Source organism: Moschus berezovskii, chromosome 27 (assembly GCF_049115385.1).
Source record: "Moschus berezovskii isolate FMDL1 chromosome 27, NW_MosBer_1.0, whole genome shotgun sequence".
In the NCBI taxonomy this organism is placed as follows: domain Eukaryota; kingdom Metazoa; phylum Chordata; class Mammalia; order Artiodactyla; family Moschidae; genus Moschus; species Moschus berezovskii.
The window spans coordinates 40,877,321-40,894,761 of record NC_142486.1 but is presented as its reverse complement, the minus strand read 5'-3'; the positions used below and the strand labels follow the sequence as shown (position 1 = coordinate 40,894,761).

The window sequence follows — 17,441 nt, the reverse complement described above, 5'->3', positions numbered from 1 at the left end:
GATCCACACAGTCAAAGGCTTTGGCATAGTCAATGAAGCAGAAATAGATGTTTTTCTGGAACTCTCTTACTTTCTCCATGATCCAGCGGATGTTGGCAATTTGATCTCTGGTTCCTCTGCCTTTTCTAAAACCTGCTTGAAATATTAATCATTAAGTAAATACAAATTTAGCAACAGTAGGATTCCACTAAATATTCACCATTTAAAAGACTAACAGTACATACTTTGGTGAGGATGTAGAGCAGCTGGAACTCCTGAACACTACTGGGAGAAGTATAAATTGGTACAAACATTTTGGAAAGCCATTTGGCAGAATCACCTAAATGTGGACATGCATGACAAAGCAATATTCCTAGTAGGAACACGTATATCCAACAACAACAACAGAAAAAACAGACAGAGGTTCACCTAAAGTCACACTCAAAGAGAAAGTAAAAACCTTGTAGAAGGAAACAATAAGATAGGGAAATAAATTGTGATGTATTCATATAATGGAATCGCATACATCAACAAAAAACAATACTACACATAGCAGTGTGGATGGCACTCACAGACCTAATGCTGAACAAAGGACATCAGACACAAGAGTGAGGTCATATGATACAACTTCACTGTTAAAATTCCAAACTAGGCAACGTTTATCTGTGGTTTCTATGGTGCAGTGAGTCAGAATCACATTTGGGCGGGCATGAGGGGTCTTGTGGGTGCTGGCAATTGTTACCTGTGGGGGATGAGTCTTAACGGGTGCGCACTCTATGTGATGGCGCATGGCACTGTCCCCTCATCCTTGTTTACTGTTCATACTCTTTGTGATATGTACGTGCATGCTAAGTTACTTCAGTCGTGCCTGACTCTGTGAGGCCCTACGGACTAGAGCTTGCCAGGCTCCTCTGTCCATGGGATTCTCCAGGCAAGAATACTGGAGTGAGTTGCCACACCCTCCTCCAGGGGATCTACCCAGCCCAGGGTCTGAACCCGCTTCTCTTACGTCTCCTGCATTGACAGGCACATTCTTTACACTTAGTGCTACCTGGGAAGCCCATATGTGTTATACTTCAACTTAAAAGTTATTCTAAGAAAATTTACAAAACTAAGAACTATTAATCTATTAGTCATTTTTTATTTTTAAACTCAGAGGAATCTTGCAGGTCCAAACATTACTCAGATAAGAAAACTTTTAAAAGAAGTTGCCCAGTTCTTCGGCACTTTACTACTTTCCTTTCTTTTGTTGCTGTTAAGCACATGAAATTTTGTTGCTGTTGTTCAGTTGCTAAGTCATGTCTGATTCTCTGCGACCCCATGCACTACAGTACACCAGGCTCATCTGTCCTTCACTATCTCCCTGAGTTTGCTCAAATTCATGTCCATTGAGTTGGTGATGCCATCTAACTATCTCATCCTCTGCCGCCCCCTTCTCCTCTTGCCTTTGATATTTCCCAGTATCAGGGTCTTTTCCAATGAGTCAGCTCTTCACATCAGCACTGATGGCCAAATTATTGGAGTTTCAGCATCAGTCCTTCCAAAGAATATTCAAGGTTGATTTCCTTTAGGATTGAGTTATGCAAGCCCCTTCCCCATGACAAGGCTGTGATTCACGAAAGGGACATGAAATTTAATTTTCTTCAATAAAAGGTCCAGTTATGTGTATCTATTTATCTTACTTTTATTCATATGCACTGGAAATGGATTGGAAGATTTTCACAAAATAACTCTTTATTTCTGGGTTTTTGCTGTATTCTGTGTTGTATTTACTTTTTAAATGTTGAACATTATTTTAACTAAAAATAGTAAAAGCTTTAAAGAAAGTATTATGATAGTTTTATTCTGAAATATCTAATCAGTTTCAAACTATAAGTTTTTCATGGGAATAATGAGCATTTTAAAAGACATTGCAACTCATTTTTGCCTCTGAGCAAATTTAATGATAGAAGTTTCCACAGTGGAAAAAAAAAAGTTTCCACAGTGAAATAAAAGAAAAGGAAACTTAAGTACCACTTTTGTGGTTACTTTGATATGAGCCATTGATCAGGAAAGTTTTCTTCACTCAAATCTGATAGCTCTGAGTAGCCTAGAGCAGACAGGAGTAGACACTGTTGTTCTTGTCCCCATTTTCAGGTTCAGAGACAGGCAGGGACTGAGATACAGTGTGGCAAACCCATCTCAAGGCCCAGTGAACACTTTTGGGCTTCCTGGAAGTCTCCTGAAATGGCATTCTCCACAAATGACCAGACATTTAAAAATGTTTCCAAAGTAACAATAATAGCTTTATTTTAACTCTAATAAATAATACAACTTTAAGCTTATCCCTTCTTAGGCAAAAAGATGACAATTATAAACCAGTAGTTTTGTTTTGTTTTTTCTATTAGTGATTGCTATTGAAAGGAAATGTGTTGGGAATTCCCTGGTTGTCCAGTGGTTAGGACTTGGTGATTTCATTGCCAAGGGCCAGGGCTCAATCCCTGACTGGGGAACCCCCACAAGCTGCACTGCACAGGAGAAAATAGAGAGGATGAAGAAAGGAAGTGTTAAACATCCCCCAGCAATGCATAACAAAGTTCTTCTTTCACAAATGAAGGTGATTGCAGAATACTTTTTCCTCGATTAACTGAATTGTTACTCTCTTGAGATGAATTTGGTGTCCTCAATTATGAGAAAGAATTTCACCCCTTAGGATGAAGTTACAAGAACATGCCTTCAGGGAGGGATCTAAGCCCTCCCTCTGCTTTTCCCCATTCTAAGCATAAGCTACAGATGGCAGCAAACAGCATCCTTTTAAAGTCAAGCCTCAATCTGGGGTCTGTGAATATATGACATTTTGCACAAAATTCTATATGTAGATACAGCTGCTTTTTTAGGAAGAGGGTCATTGACTCTCATCATATTGGCAAGAGGACATAAATCTCCAAAAGTTTTAAACTACCTTTTTAAAGTAAAAGTATGCTGCTGCTGCTACTGCTGCTAAGTCGCTTCAGTCGTGTCTGACTCTGTGCGACCCCACAGACGGAAGCCCACCAGGCTCCCCTGTCCCTGGGATTCTCCAGGCAAGGACACTGGAGTAGGTTGCCATTTCCTTAGTTACCAATTCCTAGGTCAGAAAGATCCCCCGAAGGAGGAAATGGCAATCCACTCCAGTATTCTTGCCTGGAAAATTCCATGGACAGAGGAGACTGGCAGACTACAGTCCATGGTGTCACAAAGAGTTGGACATAACTAAGTGACTGAGCATGCACACACATAGCAGTTACATAATGAGAATACAGTATCTTTTACTAAGTAACTTTATAAACCCAAATTCTGGCCTTTAAAAAATTCAAATAATATTTAAAGGTTACTTACAATTCATGGATTCTTTCAAATAATTGTCCATTTCATCATCCAGAGGATTCATTACTTTATTTTCTCTTATAAAATTCAGAAGGATGTTAGCTTCTGGTGTATCTTAAATTGGAAACATATAATAAGTAAACTGCAAACTGATCACTTTTTAAATAACTGTGAATGATCCAAAACTATTTTTAATGGTAAAAAGTGAAGACATATAAGAATACCACAAATAGAATATTACAAAGCCATTAACAATGTGATGAGGTACTCTATTAACACAGAGAGATGTATAGCAGATATCATGAGTTTAAAGAGCAGTTTACAAAACATTTCATACCATTTCCTTTGATTTTAAAAAGATATGAGCAAAATTGTCTAGAAGAATATATATCAAAGAAATGATTATTTCTTATAAGATGAAGAATTTATAGTTGATCACTATTTTCTTTTTTATGCTTTTATATATTTTCTGAATTTTGTATGTATTTCTTCTCTCATCAGAACAAAATTGTTAAGGTTATTTGAAGAGCTTATTTTTCAAATGGGACATGAATGTTCTCCGGGATAGTCAGATAATGTGCCAGAAGGCATGAATCTGATTTTGAAAAGGCGCTGTCTGACTCTGACACCCTTCAACCCCAAGCCCCAACCTCCAACATCTGTGTGTCTTCCAGCCTTCCCCCACCATTCTGCAAGCCATCCTGCTGATACCAGACCCCCAACACCCCTAGAAAGAGTCAGAGTTTCTTCCTCTTCACCCTGTTGCACCATGAGTCTTATCACTGTTGCTTCTTTCCCAGAACTAGACCAGAATCCCAGACAGGGGGCTTGTCTTTTCATTTCTGTACTTCCAGTGTCTGATATAATGACTATCCTTCCATCCATCTCAGCGTCCATCCTCTCAGGTACTTCCTTGTTCCAGAAAGTGTTTAAGTTACCTCACTACTTGGCAAATAAAAGGCATTCACTAAATATTTGTAAATTAATGAGAATCCTGGGGCAGAAACTGGTAGGAAGGGTGGGGTGTGGCACTGCTGTCAAGATCTCTGAAGACTGTAACAGGTCCATACCAGACTGTCTGGTGGGGGGGAGGGGGACAGAAATTCTTCCTTCCACATCTGACCACCAAACCATTTAGAGGCTGAGTTCCAGAAAACCATCTATTTCTGCTTCATTGACTATGCCAAAGCCTTTGACTGTGTCGATCACAATAAACTGTGGAAAATTCTGAAAGAGATGGAAATACTAGACCACCTGACCTGCCTCTTGAGAAAACTGTATGCAGGTCAGGAAGCAAGAGTCAGGACTGTCCATGGAACAACAGACTGGTTCAAAACAGGAAAAGGAGTACATCAAGGTTGTATATTGTCACCCTGCTTATTTAACTTACATGCAGAGTACATCATGAGGAACGCTGGGCTGGAAGAAGCACAAGCTGGAATCAAGATTGCCGGGAGAAATATCAATAACCTCAGGTATGCAGATGACACCACCTTTATGGCAGAAAGTGAAGAGGAACTCAAAGGCCTCTTGATGAAAGTAAAAGAGGAGAGTGAAAAGGTTGGCTTGAAGCTCAACGTTCAGAAAATGAAGATCATGGCATCTGGTCCCATCACTTCTTGGGAAATAGATGGAAAAACAGTGGAAACAGCATCAGACTTTATTTTTTGGGGCTCCAAAATCACTGCGGATGCTGATTGAAGACATGAAATTAAAAGACGCTTACTCCTTGGAAGGAAAGTTATGACCAACCTAGATAGTATATTAAAAAGCAGAGACATTACTTTGCCAACAAAGATCCGTCTAGTCAAGGCTATGGTTTTTCCCGTGGTCATGTATGGATGTGAGAGTTGGACTGAAAAGAAAGCTGATCGCCGAAGAATGATGCTTTTGAACTGTGGTGCTGGAGAAGACTCTTGAGAGTCCCTTGGACTGCAAGGAGATCCAACCAGTCCATTCTAAAGGAGATCAATCCTGGGTGTTCATTGGAAGGAATGATGCTAAAGCTGAAACTGCAATACTTTGGCCACCTCATGCGACGGGTTGACTCACTGGAAAAGAGTCTGATACTGGGAGGGATTGGGGGTAGGAGGAGACGGGAACAACAGAGAATGAGATGGCTGGATGGCATCACCGACTCGATGGACATGAGTTTGAGTGAACTCCAGGAGTTGGTGATGGACAGGGAGGCCTGGCGTGCTGTGATTCATGGGGTCGCAAAGAGTCGGACACGACTGAGTGACTGAACTGAACTGAATTTCTATGTGGCATGTGTAACCCAGGAAATTAGAAATAAGGCTGATTTTTAAAAGCATATTAAAATTCACACACCCTTATACATATTTTCCTTGTATTCGTCTCCTTAATAAGTAAGGCATTTATTCTAATTATGTTGACATTGCTCAAAACACTTTGACATTTCCCCTCTGAATCTGTTTTCAGAGCCAAATGCACAATATCCTTCAAATCTGTCTCTTTTAAATTAATCTTGAGGTTTTGAGACAATTAGTACTATCAAGCTCAATAACCTTTTCCATCAAACAATCCCAACTGTCTTTCAGAAATTTTCCCAGACTAAATTTACCCTTAGAGGATGGAGACTGTCACTGATGTTATTGAAAGCACTAAAAATAGCCTATTAGTATTATTATATTATTAAAAATAAGAAACCATCGTACCCTTCTCAAAAGGAAAAAACAAAAAAAGAATTGAAGAGTGACAGTACTGTCCTGTGGTAAGAACAGACCATGGTTGTGTCACCACCAATGTAAAAGAAGTCACTGCAATCTTTTTAGAACTTGAATAATGTCACTGCCTGGCTCCCCTTCCCGCAGAGTAGAAGGCAGCCTGTACAGCCTTCTGATCACCTCCATTTCTTCTCTGGCCTCAGCCCCTCCTCCTGCCCTGCTCCATCAGCTCCAGCCACACTGGCTGCAGAGCCTCTGTACTGGCTGGCTCCTCTGCCTGGTATGCTCTTTTCCCATGGTTAATGCCACCGCACACACCCCACCACCCTGCAACTGTCTTTGCTCAGATGTCACCCTCTCACTGAGCCTACCTGACCACTCTTTGTAAACAAGCAACCTGCCCTACACACACCATGGCATTCTGGACCCTCCTGACCCTGTTCTCTTTTGCTTCTCAATTATTTTAAATTCCACAGTTTGGATGTGTTATCCTAATTGTTCATTCTCTGTTTCTCTGCTGCTAGGATGCAAGCTCCATGAGCAGGAGAGATATCTGTGTTTGGTCACTGGACCCAGAATGGTGCGCAGCACACAGCACGTGTGTAGTAGATGAGAGTTCAACAAGAACAAATCAATGCGTGCCATATCACCTCCCATGATACTGCTTTCAAGGAGACAATATTTCTGCAGTAGATGAGCAAGATCCAACTACTGATATTAAAACACAGTCTTGCTATTTTACACCATATCTCATAGTAATTTCACTTCTAAAAATTCTGATAATGGTTTGGTCAAAGACATAAAATTGCTTTATAGTTCTCAGTCACTGTTACTGCTTTGTCGTGAATCAGTAGAGTGAGCACATAGTTAAAATGATACTTGCCACATTTATATTGTCTTAAGACTTTTGAAGGATTATTTATCCCTGGGACCTCTGTGCTCTCCTGGAGTGCTAAGTGGGCCTTTCTCTCTGGGCTGCAAGCAACCTCAGGATGTGTCATGCCCCCCCAGTCCTACTCCCCTCACTTCACGCTGGGACAAGCTGTAACCACATCACAGTGATGAACTAAGTGTCACATGATGATACAACATACAGGTTCTCCATGCTCCAGCACTAAAGTACTTGAATGCGGTGAAATCAAATTTATTTTTAAATGGTCAATAATTTAGGTTATTTAATCAATGGCATTGATCTCTCAAAATCAACACAAGGGATAATGCTTTACAAATGAGTCTGGCTTTTCACACTTCTTTTGTAAATATATCAAAGATATAGTTCACTGTAAGTTTTAAAAAGTCATATAAGGCAGCTTTTCACTTTTAACTCAAATGAAATCCAAGATTCATTTTCATTCTTAAACACACTATACAAATATTGGAATACATGATAGAGTCATTTCCAAAGGGATTAAAAATTTCAGATAGCTTTTTACCTGGATTAGTTGTAATAATGGTTTTTGAGATTACAGTTGCTGTCATGCTGTTCCGAAATTTGTCAAAACTTATCCTTACATCTGCAGCAAATATTACTGTTTGGGGAAAAAGTCATTTTAAAATTACTACACTGGAGGATAAAAAATTACAAATATTGAACACAATCATTGAAGTATGTGATACCTGTTTCTTGTGGCACCCAGCTCTGTGCAAGCAGAATAGATTCACTATCCCAACTGCATGTGTGAAAAAAGAAGTGACACAAATCAAATACATTAGAAAACACTGACAGTGACCAAGTTATTCATCAGAAAAAGGATGTCTTAATGTCTGAGGTTAATAATCCCCCGTGTGGTCCAAGGCACAAGGAAAGGTCTTGGTTTTTCCTGCATTTTTCAGGGCTACTCTGCCTATTTCACAGAAAATTTAACACCTATGGAAAGCATTCCTTCAGCACTTCCATCTCTAACAACTTCTTCTCCTTCCATTCCCTCTTTTCCTATCACCCAGGTCACTCCACACTAGTTAGAACTGAGTAACTCCAAGTCTAAAAATTGTGAAGTCACTCTTTCATGCCATTAAGGGATTATCCCCATAATGGATAAACTGCTTGAGGAACCTGATGGATTGAAGGCCTGTTTCAAATTCAATCTTGAGTCTAAACAACACCATAGTCTTCCCTTGGATGCTTCAGGGTGTAGCCCTGCCCCACATCTGACACACTGGGAGCCCCCACAGAACCCAATCTGTGACAAAACTTGCTTCTTCACCATGTTCCCATGGCCTGGCTCCAGAGTACCACCCAAAGGATCACAGAAACTCTGTTCTGTTCTTTATTAATGGGACTTAGTAAATGATCATTTGTTACAAAAGAGTATGATAGTTAAGTAAGTAACTATAGAATCCATCTATGAAATCCCATGCCATCAAAAGATCTCATTTTAAAGGTAATCAAATAGACTGTAATGACTGGACACACAAGAGGAAGGTTTATTTTTAATACCATTTCCTCCTGTCATCACTTCTCTCCTGATATGACATCCATCACCTCTTGATGAGATGAAAATGTTCTGACTTGGCAATAATAGCACAGATTTCAGTTTGGAACAGATGTGGGTAGTTACCATATCATTGCAAAAGAAGACTCTGTCTCATCATAGAGTTTAACTTCACACCTCTGGCCTTTTCTTCGGTCTGAAGTTGTAAAGTATTTTGGCTCTCCAACCTTAGAAATGGAAAGAAACAGTTACTCTTCTTCACCTATAGCTGTGAAGTGAAGTGAAGTTGCTCAGCCATGTCCAACTCTTTGCGACCCTATGGACTGTAGTCTACCACGCTCCTCCATCCATGGGATTTTCCAGGCAAGAGTACTGGAGTGCGTTGCCATTTACTTAAATATTTGTTGATGGAAATACTGAAATGTTTACCTTTTAAACAACAAATTCCGTTCCGTTCCGTTCCGTCGCTCAGTCGTGTCCGACTCTATGCGACCCCGTGGACTGTAGCCTACCAGGCTTTTCCGTCCATGGGATTCTCCAGGCAAGAATACTGGAGTGGGTTACCGTTTCCTTCTCCAGGGGATCTTCCCGACCCAGGGATCCAACCCGGGTCTCCCGCATTGGAGGCAGACGCTTTAACCTCTGAGCCACCAGGAATTAGAAATATCAAAATAGTGAGACTCACTAATATGTATTTAAAAGCATCTTCTACCTCTAGACTAGGTATATTTAAGTTGAAAGGTACACACATTGATTGAAGAGAGACACAGACACATGTGCTTCAAAGACTGTGGGATTTTTCAATGTGTCAGAACAAACACTCCATGACAGGCCCCTGGTGACAGCTGTGTGGACTCACTGAGGGTAGAAGATACCTTTCAATGTCTGTGTGTCCCCATGGCTTAGCAGAGGGCCCGCATGGAGCTCAGTGATTGGATGGCTTCGCCTCTCCAGGCATCTTGCTTGCCCAGGTACAGGTTATCAATAACCACTTTGCTGCCTTATTAGGGATCAGCTGGAAGAACCACATGAGGGATAATAATGGGAATGTGTATTGATAAACTGTCTGATTCAGTCCACACTGTGGTGTAAGAGAATTCATGGTGGAGGTAAATTCAGGGGCCCCTCTGTGCCCTCAGGGAGTTTGCAATTGGACCAGCAGGCACCTCTGACGGCTACATACCAATGGCTCAAGCATGGACAGTCAGCTGCCCCCTGTGCACTGCCTCCATGATCTATTGTCAGGACTGAGCTCCATGGGAAGGGGCTGAAGAAAGACTCACAGCTGCCCACGGAGGAGAAGGTTTACAGACAGAGTCAGAGGAAAGGACAGCCTGTCACAGCAAGCAAGGAAGCGACATGAAAAAGAGCTTTAAAGGGAAGAGACCTAAGCAGAGGTGAGACAGAAGAAAGAACAGGTTAAAGAAAAATGTAAAGAAAAGGAAATATAAGAGGGATGGAAGCAAAATGGGAGAAGAAAGGCATGAAAATGAAATAATATAATCCTATGAAAGGTGGTACCAGACTCAAAGAGTGGAGGCCGGAAGTGGGACATGGAAAAAGCTGTCGCAGAGTTTTGTTTATTTGTTTGTTTTAACTTATTTGGCTGCACCAGGTCGTAGTGGCAACATGCAGAATCTTTGTTGCGGCAAGATCTAATTCCCTGACCAGGTGTTGAACCTGGGCCCTGCATTGAAAGTGTGGAGTCTTAACCACTGGAACACCAGGGAAGTCCCATGCAGGTTTTATATTCATACTGAGTTTTAGAAAATTCTTACTACATTGTAATACAATGGCATTACATAGAATTTCAGAGAAGCTGAGAGATCATATTCTGCCTTTAAGTAAGATTGAACCTAAGTTGCCCAGAAAGGGATTTTTCCGATTGTCAGGATGGTCATGTAGGGTGTTTATTCCTCGTTCCTGACTGACACCAAGTGCTCACTGTATGGCAGGCACTGTGAGAGGCTGGGTTGGGGTGGTGCCTCTGTTGGCCTGTCATTGGGAATGATTGACACTCTTGCAGTTATTTAACATGGAAATGCAATTAGAAAGTACTTACAACATTAACTACAAGTATCTAAATCTATTTCCCTCCCCCGGTTATCATCATTTTGTACTGAAGAATTGTTCTTGCTCCTTTATTTTTATTTGTGTACTTTATTTTGTGGAAATTTGCTCCCTGTCAAGTGACTCTAGTCTGTCCAATGGAATTCAAAACTTGCTGTAATTGCTAAGAGGGAGGTGTGGATGCAAAAGGTGGTGAGACACTCCTTGGAACCTTGGGGTGGAACCCCAAGGACTGTAGTTCTGCCCTGCTTTCCAGCACTGATAGCTCACAGGACCCCTACCACAGCACCCTGGGTTTCTCACTCTGCCCCCCATCTCAGGGCAGCTCTGAAAACACACATTGAATTAATTCCTTGATTTATTCAACATACACTCTTTCAAAGAACTTTCTGGAGATCATCAATGAATTTACTCTTTGTATTCATGCCTTTGTTTAACTGAAGTATGAAAAGCTCTCATATAGTTAGTGAATCATTTATGACTATGTGCTGCATTTAACATTCAAATACAATTTTATTTTGCTACTCATTCTCAGGTAAAATGCTACTTTCCTTTAATTTTCTAAATTCAACTGAGGATGGATCAAGATATAGAGGAAATTTTACTTCAGTGATTATTACTTTCCAAACACAAATACTATGCTAGAACTCCCCCACAAAATTGAACTGGGCTTTGTTGGGGTTTTAACTTACCGACCTCACAGCTGCAAGGACATTAATAATTTTCCCATCAAGACTGTGTCCATTCGCAACAATGTCACCCAGTGAATAATAATCACAAGACTCTTTAACAGGTAAATATATCAAAGAAAGTAACTTGGCATCCACTTCATAACTGGAACAGAGTTTTACTGTTGAGTGATTCTCACTGAGCAATAGTTTATAATTGCTAAATTGTAAAAACACACACACAAAGTTAAAATCAAATGATTTCTAACAGAAAAATATTTCAAAATTCAGTTAAATTTTGGTTGTAATTTAAACTATATTTTAAAAACTATATTAAGATTTATACTTTTCACTCTTAGAAACACTGAAAAACTGTAAAATACTTTCTGTATAAAATCTATTTCCATTAAGAAAGTGTTTTAAAAACCAATTTGCTGCTTCGGGTGCTAATTGCGGCATGTGGGATCTTTGTTGCAGCACATGGGCTTAGTTGTCCCACCGCATGTGGGATCTTAGTTTCCCGATCAGGGATTAAACCTGCGTCCATGGCATTTGAAGGTGGATTCTTAACCAGTGGACCACCAGGGAAGTCCCCTTAGAAAACTTGAAAACCTGTAAAATACTTTTTGTATAAAATCTATTTTCATTAAGAAAATATTTTAAAGACCAATTTGTGTCTGAGTTTCAAGCACACTAATAGTCTGATCTTGCCCAATAATCAGTTTCACTTTCTTTCTTTGTAAAAAAATTTTTAAAAAAAAGATGTAAAAGCACTCTAAAACATTGTGTGTTAGGGGGAGGTTGAGTTCCATCTCTGTGACACTGACTGTGTCACCTACATGCTTTCCTGACCTCTTCGGAGCTCAGTGGGCTTCCCTGATAGTTCAGTTTGTAAAGAATTAGCCTGCAGTGCAGGAGACCCCAGTTCGATTCCTGGGTTGGGAAGATCTGCTGGAAGGGCTAGACTACCCACTCCAGTACTCTTGAGCTTCCCTTGTGGCTCAGCTGGTAAAGAATCTGCCTGCAATGTGGGAGATCTGGGTTTGATCCCTGGGTTGGGAAGATACCCTGTAGAAGGGGAATGATACCCACTCCAGTATTCTGGCCTGGAGAATTCCATGGACTATACAGTGTCGCAAAGAGTCGGATACAACTGAGCGACTCTCACTTTTGGAGCTCTTAGGAGCAGATGCACTGCGTGCACACGATGAACTTGAGGTGCTCTTCCCTTTGGCCAATCAGCTCCCAAGTGTGTTCCACGAAGCCTCTTTCTTACCCTCTATTCCGCCCACCCCCACCTCCTTTCCTGCTACTGCTTTAGGTGTTTACCTCATAAATTCTTACCCAAATTACTGCCTTGTCTCCTAAGCTTTACTCCCCTACAGTTGGTCCTCCTCAGGTAGCCAAAGTGACCTTCCTAAACCATGAATATGAATATCATATTTCCCCATTCAAAGATCTTCTGGGCTGATACAAAAAGCAAAGCTGTCTGTGAAGGGTCTCTACTTATCTCTCTTGCTTCTTCTGCTGTTCCCCTACCTATACTCCAGCCACATCAGATTCCAAGGCTATGAAACTGCCATTTTAGAGGGGAAAAAAGTTGAATATCAACAGTTTCATGGGGTTCAGATGACTAACTGTTCTGGAAAAAGCCAGAAGATTTTGTTTGTCCCCTCTGCCAGGAGTGTTCTCCCCCTTCATTCATGCCTTCGCTCCACAAACACTTCCTGAGAGCCAACTATGTGCTAGACCACAGTCCAGGCCTGGGGGATAAGTGGTGAGGAAGACAGACAATGACCTATGACCTCACAGTGCTCACATATGCAAGAGAGAGACAGACAAGAACAATTACTCAAATGATCCAGGCTTGCGATCAGTGTTACATGCTAAGTTGCTTCAGCCGTGTCCGACTTTTCCCAGCCCCATGAACTGTAGCCTGCCAGGCTCCTGTGTCCATGGGATTTTCCCAGGCAAGAATACTGGAGTGGGTTGCCATTTCTTTCTTCAGGGGATCTTCCTGACCCAGGGATTGAACCCATGTCTCTTGTGTCTCCTACATTAGCAGGCAGGTTCTTTACCACTAGCGCCACCATTATGAGGGTATCTATAACCCTGTGTACAGAACTAAGTCCTAGTAATGGGAACTGGATGGGCTACTACAGAGTAGATGTTTAAGACCTAAGGAGCTGACATGTAAGCTGACACTTGAGTGAAAGTGAAAATTGCTCAGTCGTGTCAGGTTTTACGACCCCATGGACTATACAGTCCATGGAATTCTCCAGGCCAGAATACTGGAGTGGGTATCGTTTCCCTTCTCCAGGGGACCTTCCCAACCCAGGGATCGAACCCAGGTCTCCTGCATTGCAGGCAGATTTTTCACCAGCTGAGCCACAAGGGAAGCCCAACACTTGAGTGAGGAGAAGAGAAAATAAGACTGTTCTCTGCAGAGGGACATGAACATGCCATATTGTTAGTGCAGAATGAGACAGGATGTTCACAAAGTAAGGACTCTCCATGTGGCAGCAGAGAAATGAGGCCTGTAAGATGAGGTCAAAAGGTGTGCAGGTGCATGTAGTAGAGACTGCTGTGCCCACCTGAGCCCTTCACCAGCTACACCCTCTCTCCAGATCTGCCCTCAGTCAGAAGTGCCTCCATAGGAGCATGGGCAGACTTCAGCCAATAACCTGTAAACTCAGGGTACCAAAGCCCAGGCCCCTTTCTTCAGAGGGTAGCACTCTGAGGTGCAACTGATACTCCAGACCTCCCGCCTGGGTCAGGACGAGGCGGAGCTCCTGCTGAACCTGCTGCTTTGTCACCCCTTCCTCCCTCATGGCTGTCTTTCCAGGCTGCTTCTGAGAGCTCTCCCTCAACAAACCATCTGCACAGAAGTCTTCTCTGAACTTCCGGGTTTTCTTCCCGGAAACCTGAACTAAGAAAGTAAGGCATGTGAAGAGAGTCATAAACTGAGATGCAAAATGGATATATGACTTCTAAGATTTATCTTTTCATTTTTCAGGTTTAATGTGACTAGAGTCAAATTTCTGTAAATCTAAGAATGAGAAGTGAAGTGAAGTGTTAGTCGCTCAGTTATGTCTGACTCTTTGCAACCCCATGGACTGGGGCTCACCAGGCTCTTTTGTTCATGGGATTCTCCAGGCAAGAATGTTGGGGTAGGTACCCATTTCCTTCTCCAGGAGATCTTCCTGACCCAGGGATCAAACTCGGGTCTCCTGCATTGCAGGCAGACTCTTTACCATGTGAGTCACCAGGGAAGAATGAGAATCAAAGTATTAAAGATAAAGTCATTTTTTATGTGATCCTATGTCAAAGTAAATTATTTCATAATCAAAGATAAATACTGTATGGCAGAATTAAACTCTGAATTTTCAACCCAAAGTACACACATCTTTAGCAAGTGAAAAAAGTGAAAGCGTTAGTCACTGGGTCGTGTCCGACTCTTTACGACCCCATGGACTGTAGCCTACCAGGCTCCTCTATCCATGGAATTATCCAGGCAAGAATACTGGAGTGGGTAGCCATTGCCTTCACCAGGAGATCTTCCTAACCCACGCACTGTAGGCAGATTCTTTACCATCTGAGCCACTAGGGAAGTCCCTATACCACTCCCGGCTAATCTGACACACACAAACCTATTAGTAATAATCATTCTGGCACAAAGGTTGTTGACCTCTGTGCTAGATTTACCTGGGAGTTGCAGGACTGAACTTTTCTTCTCTTTCTAATTCCTTTGTTTGGATCAGAGGATTCTCAATTATCACTATAACAGAGGGGGAAATATGATGTTATTACCAAAAAAGTAACAGGATAAATTTAAAAAACAAGTGTACATAACAATGAACATTACAATATTATTTCTAATTTTGAGTTGCTGTTAATATCTTTCACAATTGTTTTCTTGTTTTGCTGTGAGCAATGGAATCCTAGGGTATGACCAATCAATTTGATCTCAGATGATACTTCTTACAATTTGTGTTTAAATTCCGATATATGACCTGCATTTTTGTTTAAAAATATTACTTTGTTGATTAGTTATACAGAATATTTGATGTGGTTACAACATGCCCTGCTATAAAATGAACACTTAAATTGATCTTCACCCAGTTCACAGTTGTTCTCAAAAACAGTAGTTAGAAAGAGCAATGCAAAATCTGGGTCCTGATTTGAAACCTACAACTTATCAGCTTTATGACTTAATATTTTAGGGTTTCCATTTCCTATGGTCTATGTTAGACATTTTGTGCTGCATTTTGTTAATTCCTCACACAACCATCCCTTTATTATCCCTTTTTCCAAGTGGAGAAATTAAAGTTCACAGAAGTTAAATAATGTTCTTGAGGTGTTATATCTAGAAAGTAGTAGAGTTAGAATTGTTTTGATTCAGAAATCTATAATCTTTTTACTCAGATACACCAAACTCTTATTTACTTTTATAAGCATCGTCAGATTTACATCCTTACAATCCCTCATCTCACTCATCCTGACAACAAGCATCAGTGTGGAACGCAGGTTACTATTGAATATATCTTCAGGTCTATGTTAGTGTTGTTCTGGTATGCATCCACAGATGCTTCTGCTTGTCCTGGCCCCTGAGATGTCTCCAGAGTTTTCTGCCTTCACAGGCCATATGTCCAATTACCTTATTATTCAGTTAGCAAGATACTATATAACCCTGAAAGTTAATAGTATGACTGGGTGCTGAGTAACCAGTATGGGTAATAGGCTGCTCGATATTTCAGGATTAGAGAGGAATAGTTTAACTGTCTGTGTTACTCTTTCTCTTCTTTTTTCCACCATGAAAGAGAGTTGGTATACTGCTTTCTTGTTTATTATATGAGGCTAGAGCTGTTATCTATTGAGTGACTAAGTTCTACACTTCATACCAGGCACACTATCTCATTTAAGATTCATAAGAATCTATTGGGTATTAATTCATAGTTGAGGCTCAACAAGATTATGAAAGTTTCTCAAAGCAACTATGTAAATAAGTGTTAGTATTTGAATTTGAATCCAGAGCTACCTGCTCTCAAACTAAAAATTTCTTAAAATTCCATCAAAAATTCATGTCATCTTTATCAAAGTCTAGTTAGCAGTTCTATTATATGTTTAGAAAAAGATATATGATTACAGTCACAAGAGGGACTGATGCAAAGTGAAACAGAAATAAAACAAAGATCATAGAGCTTCTAGTAAAAGTATGTGATTATTCTGTTTGTATGTTTCAACTAAATGCTGGATGCCTTGTGTTATACTTTTAACACTTGACTTTTTTCTGATAAGATTCTTAGAATAAGAATTGTGTCTTATTTCATCCCAATGCCCTCAGTGTAGTCCCCACAAACATATCATGGGAATAATACTGTACGAGAAACAGTTTAAGAATCAGTGCCAACTTACCACACTCACCGACCCTAAAGCTGTCAGAAAGTGATCTGATGTAATCTTCACTGCCCCAGGATGTTGCATTTACAAAATGGGTTACTGAATCACGAATGGTGAAACTGAAAGTGTACCTTTCTGATCCAATATCTAAGGGAAAACCAAGGCTTTTATTTTTCAGATGAAAAGTTTTAATTTTAAACAAAGGTGATTATTATGATGCTAAAACACTCAAACACATGGTATAAAAAAATTATTTCAGATATAAATTCTACAAGTTATGCTTTAAGAATTGTAAAGCTTCCAAGGTAGATAATTCACCTCACTGTGACCTCTTTGTTCCCTTTCCCTAGTTACCTCTATATTCAGAGGGAAATAACATGTAGGTTTGAACCATCCTGATATTAGTTTATATTCTCCATTTCTCTCTTACTGTTGTTTTAACCTCAGTCATAATTCAGATCTAAATTATTTCAAAACAAATAAATGTGTGCCAGCTAAAAGATCGGAGAAGGCAATGGCAAGCCACTCCAGTACTCTTGCCTGGAAAATCCCATGGATGGAGGAGCCTGGTAGGCTGCAGTCCGTGGGGTCGCTAAGGGTCGGACACAACTGAGTGACTTCACTTTCACTTTTCACTTTCACACATTGGAGAAGGAAATGGCAACCCACTCCAGTGTTCTTGCCTGGAGAATCCCAGGGATGGGGGAGCCTGGTGGGCTTCCATCTATGGGGTCACACAGAGTCGGACACAACTGATTTAGCAGCAGCAGCAGCCACTAAAAGATACCACTAGGGGTCAGCAAGCACTTTCTTCCAGAATAAATTCCAAAATAAATTTCTTTATTGTTTTTGTTAATTAA

General features: G+C 40.7%; 1 protein-coding gene across 2 annotated transcripts in view; it reads right to left on the bottom strand.

Moving 5' to 3' along the window:
• Window positions 1-17,441, bottom strand: part of MEIOB (meiosis specific with OB-fold) — a 30,937-nt gene that overhangs the window by 8,023 nt on the left and 5,473 nt on the right. For both annotated transcript variants that reach the window (XM_088833035.1, XM_055410518.2), the window contains exons 3-9: window positions 16,597-16,728; window positions 14,887-14,959; window positions 11,206-11,401; window positions 8,570-8,670; window positions 7,629-7,681; window positions 7,445-7,540; window positions 3,337-3,438 (exon numbers count right to left, since the gene is read on the bottom strand). In XM_088833035.1, the coding sequence (XP_088689161.1) occupies window positions 3,337-3,438; window positions 7,445-7,540; window positions 7,629-7,681; window positions 8,570-8,670; window positions 11,206-11,401; window positions 14,887-14,959; window positions 16,597-16,728 (753 nt within the window). The remainder of the gene's footprint in view (window positions 1-3,336; window positions 3,439-7,444; window positions 7,541-7,628; window positions 7,682-8,569; window positions 8,671-11,205; window positions 11,402-14,886; window positions 14,960-16,596; window positions 16,729-17,441) is intronic.